Below are 5,249 nucleotides of genomic sequence, written 5' to 3'. Positions count from 1 at the left end.
ATTCGCTGAATATGCCATTCCCTCAGATTTTGGTATTCAACAAAAAAATTTTTTACAAAATAATTATTACACTTATTGTTAAAAATGTTATATTTTATACGTCCTGCCAATCTGGACGTCAAGTTTGTGAAACACATAAATAAAGATAAAAACGTAATATATTACGTGATACTCAATTTGATATTTTACCATATATATTTTTTATAATATAATATGCTGTATTATATAATTAAGATTATATTTGAATTTTCAAATATTTTCGCGGCAATCTTCATTTTAACCGCATTGCTGCGCTGTGGCGCGCCAAAACACGCTATTTGTAAATATCAATAACAACGGTTTCCCACTGGTTAATCCGACATTCCTTATGGTTAATAGGTAGAGGAAGACTTAAAGAATGAGTTGATTCTTTATTTTTTTCAAAATATTCAATAGATCGAAAATTATTAACATTCAAAGTTGCAAAAAATCGTCAAATTTTGAAATTTAAAAATTCATAACTTTTCAAATATGCATTTTACAAAAAAATGACAAGGGACCATTTCTTCTTGAAATGCCTCAAGTTATCTAAAAAAAATTTGTCTCATTGAAAAAAATCATTTTTTCAAAATTGTTTAAACAATTGCGTTTTAAACAAAACCTAGGCACTTATCGCAAAATTAACCGGTACCATTGGATTCAGCGAGTCAAAATACATAAGACTACATAGTTTTTATCTTTTATCTCTTTAATGCATACGGGATCCTACCCAGCTCCTGGACTATTAATTAATAACTTAACTACTTTAAATAGTAAAGTTGATCAAATTCTAGTTAAAATTCGTAATAGATTCAACAGTGCACGTTTTTCCGTATAAACCACAAATATTTTTTTTCGATTTTGGAAACTCCATTTTTTTTATTTTAGTTACTAGAAAGTCTATAAATGCAAATTAAACAAAATGGCTCTATACAAGCACGTGCAAAAATTGATGACTAATTAGAGTCTAACAAACTTTCAAGAACAGCAATCCGAAATTAAATTTAATATATGGATATAATTGATACCAATAATTTATATCAAAATGACAAAAAAAGATTAGATACCTTTTAACAAATACATGCCCCATTTTATTCTGAGAAAGTTCACCGATGAAATTTTGTAAAATTTATTTAATTTTTTATTGTGACCAAAATTAACCACTTTTTCAGTGAACTGAAATGCTGCAAGCAATTTGTTACTATATTAACAATTTCAATCACCTTCACGACTTTTAATGCATGGAATGTAATTGTAGCTTTCTTTAACTTTATGAAAATTTATTGTTAGGTTAGATTCTGTATAAGTTAAGAATGGACTTTTTTGTCATGTGTGAAAGTGGAACGGAACAGGAAGAGTAAGAGAGACACTATTTTTGGATCAGACACAAAAAGCTCAATGCTGTTATCGAACAAAATGACTGAGCTTCACCAAAACGTTTCAAGCATACTTATTCAATGTGTTGCAAAAAGGATCTTTATTTCTAAATATAAAATGATAAAGGTATACAGTTGTGCACTGAAAGTACAAACGGAGTGTCAAATCACTTTATTTTACACATATTCTAACATCACACGATTTTTTAAATTTATAAATTATCGAAAGATTAAAAGAAATCATGCGCAGGTCTACTAGATTCCTTTTGCTATTTCAGTTATTAGTCTTTTACGGCATATAAGTTAGTCAAAAAAATTATAACGACTAAAAGTCTTAAAAAAAAAAATCAGCGGCAATTTTGGAATTCCAGTGACAGATACTCAATTTAAAAGACTTCGAAACCCATTCAACAGAAGTGAATCGATTTTTGTTTCCTGTGTAAATACAAAGAATTGCATAGCTTTATAGGGATTTAGGATACTCCAATTCAGTCACATAGAGCTGAATTTATTTAATTTATTTCTTTGAATAATTAAAGAGTATTTAAAAGAATTCAGAAATAAGTGAGTCTGAATTCATTACCTAGTGGTAAACCATTTGAAATTATACATTTTTTGACTTACTAGATCAACTCCTTTTTTCAATAAAAATATTGGCATTGAGCACAAAAAAATTAATGTCAATACGCAGATTAGAATTCGAGGGATTGGTGGTTCATCGAATATTTACTATTTTTCTTTCTTCTTCTCAATCGCACTATTTTGAGTCATTTTCATCCAATGAAATAGTAATTAAAATACTCGTTGTCTTTACTATTTGCAATCATATGATAAATATTCACGGATAAAGAACTCATGCCTCTGTATGATCCTCGATCGATAGGGAAGAAAACAAAATAAAAACTGTCATAATAAGAGACAACTTGGACAATTTGTTAAAACGAAATGTCCAATTGTACCGCAAGAATCCGGCTACACATACCAAAATTTATGTGCAAATAATACCTTGCCCTTGGGGCAAGTCACTCTCGAGTAACAATATTTAACTTAAAATAAGAATCTTGAATATGCGGAAATATATTCAATTAAGTAAAATGACAGGGCAGGATTAAAAATTTTCTATTTCATGGTCGATTTGGGTTATCTAAAAGTATTTAAGGAAAATATTGTCGTCACTAGGTACTGAAAGGGATTCAGTTGAAGAGAGAACTTCTACTGATCTGGGTATTCAAAAAGTAAAGAGAAAAACGGTATCGAAAAGGATTTAATAATTGGCACGTCACCATTTACAAGAAAATTTTCGAATACTTTTCAATGCAAGACTTTTTACCGAGATGCCCGACATGATTTTGTACGCTATTTTTGTAAATCTTTTAGGAGTCAAATAACTTGACAAAAAATAGAAAAGTGAACAGATTATGTGTTCGCAGAAATGATCAATATGATAATTCAACTACTATAAAGGGTAGTTTCTTTTACATTTAAGGGTATAAATTAAATTTTTCTGTCCTCAGCAGTTACATTTTGCATGCGTAAATTGGCTTTGACTTAAAGTTTTAATGTATAATTTTTAAAATATAAAAATTATATAAATACTCTTTTGACAAAATTGAAAAAGTCATGGGGTACGGAATAAGCAAATATTATGTTATTTTGGGTCACCCTACTGATGACCGATACTGTATTACGTACAGAAAAATTCGGATAGAAGCATATTAAACTGATTTTAGTCATGCCTGATTCTAATTTGACGCAGTGTAATCGCCATATTGGTAATGAATAAAATTACGCATATTATATGCAGTTTATTTATGCTACTGCAGTTTAATATTCTACCATTTCAGAATCCCGGTGCAGACAGATGGCGACCAATGGCCATCTCGAATCCCTCAACACGGCTACGCGTAGCACGCTCTATGCCTCATTGGGTATTGGTACAGTATGCATTATTCTTGAATGTAATGTTAGACATTAAAAATGCAAAGAAAAACAAAATAATAACCTGATTTAATTATAATTTTTAATAATTTTGTTAAATTAAAAAAGCAAATAAGAACAAGAAATTTCGCATTAACAAAATTTGCTTCCACTTCTTTTATATTGGAAAAATACAATAAAACATTAGTCCAGTAAAATTAGACTTTTTTCCACAAAAAATGTATAAAGTTTTGATATCTATTGTATGTGGTTTTGTATGGCTCCCGAATCAAATATCAAAAAAGTTTCCCTCTGACCGGTGGGTGGAAACACCCTTAAATCTAACAAGCAACCCCCGAAAATCAGTTTTTGGCGGTTATTTCGAAAAGGGTGCATCTAACGACAAAAATAGTGGAGTATATAAAAATAGTAGATTCAATTCTGAATAAGAATTGCTATATGCATTTTTGTCATATGACTCACAGTTCTCGAGTAATTCACCCTCTGCTTAGGGGAGGAGTTTGAGCTCGAAGTCCGCAATCTCTTTCTCTCGCACATTTCTCAAAAGGACTTGGTTTCTCGGTCATAATGTTTAGAACTAAATTGTAGAGCAGACAATTCTCTATAATTACTGCTCATTAATTTTTTAATATTTAAATAATAAAACATTGTAAAAACATTGTTACGAAAATATATCAGTGACTCATTTAATGGAAAATTGATTTAAAAAACTATGTATATATGTATGATGTATTAAGTAATAAATAAATACGATGTAACCATTTTTAACAATGAAATTGTTTTAGAAGTAATTACTCAATGATATATAAGTTTGTAGTAGTAGTAGTAGTAGTGATAGTAGCAGTAATAGTAGTAGTAGTAATAGTATTCTCTTGCTAATACCTCGAAACGGGGTGGTTTTTCGGTGAAGCTATACAGGACTTAAATTATAGAGTTCAGTGACTCATTTCCACACCACGTATGAGGTAGAGTTTTTGGTGCGTTTTATTTAATGTGGTTTCCCCAGAAGACCTTATCCACTGCATACTTGCAGATTTTATTCAAATGAGGTTGAAAATTGTTACTCGTTGTCATAATCATCAACTGTGACTGGAAGTCTATCTATGCTTTCTTCATTAAGAGAATCTGTGCCTTAACAATGTAGACACATTACGGAACATTTTAGTCCAACTCTTACGCATCCAAAACGTTTACCGCATCCCATTTCACACGAACAAATGATCAACTTCATTATGTGAGATGGATCTGGTGCCTCAGCAGTATAAACTGAAAATAAAATATTTTTCTTTTTTCCGACCCCACAGTTCTGGTTCTAAAAGTTTTTCCGCCATGTTTGAATCTGATAATCGACTCGATTAGAGTGTTGTCGAGCAGCTTCAGAAAGTGTAGATATAGCCTGAATGGAAGAAGTCACAGATTTCACTGGCGGATCGAAGGAACCGAATAAAGCCTCTATAAAGTACCCGTAAAGACCCCATTGGGTCCCCGTTCGGTTCCTTTTTAAGAAACTAAAAAAGAACAGCAAAATCTACTTTTAAATTGTTGAAATTCGGATTATACTTTAAAATTCCCTATATATGGTCATGGAATAATCTGAAACATTACCATTCTTGTAGCGAGTTCTCGTACTTCTTTCAAAGCTACAAGGAGAAAAACAAATTGAATCACGTGGAGCATTCAGTTTAGTTTAGTGTTGGTCAGGTGGGTCACCACTCCGGTGTCACTTGTGCTACCCCGCTCTCCTCTATTGGTGGCGATTTTGTAAGTACGAGGGTAGTTCAATAAGTCCTTAGAATGACCAACATATGGTGCGCAAATCGCTCCAAATCATCTGTTTTCAGTCAGCACCACTCCTGACTAGATATATGGTGCAGTCACAGTCCACATCTTCTGAGTTTACGTGTTTTTATAACCAAT

General features: G+C 31.5%; 1 protein-coding gene across 7 annotated transcripts in view; it reads left to right on the top strand.

Annotated features, from left to right (window-relative positions):
* Positions 1-5,249, top strand: part of LOC117182184 — a 175,142-nt gene that overhangs the window by 39,439 nt on the left and 130,454 nt on the right. For 6 of the 7 annotated variants that reach the window (XM_033375242.1, XM_033375246.1, XM_033375240.1 and 3 more), the window contains exon 2: positions 3,239-3,328. In XM_033375242.1, coding sequence (XP_033231133.1) covers positions 3,239-3,328 — 90 coding nt within the window. The remainder of the gene's footprint in view (positions 1-3,238; positions 3,329-5,249) is intronic. The other variant, XM_033375244.1, reaches the window with a different exon arrangement.

The sequence above is a fragment of the Belonocnema kinseyi genome, chromosome 10, assembly GCF_010883055.1.
Source record: "Belonocnema kinseyi isolate 2016_QV_RU_SX_M_011 chromosome 10, B_treatae_v1, whole genome shotgun sequence".
Taxonomy (NCBI): domain Eukaryota; kingdom Metazoa; phylum Arthropoda; class Insecta; order Hymenoptera; family Cynipidae; genus Belonocnema; species Belonocnema kinseyi.
Note: the sequence above shows the minus strand (reverse complement) of the source record. Positions and strands in the feature narration are given on the sequence as shown.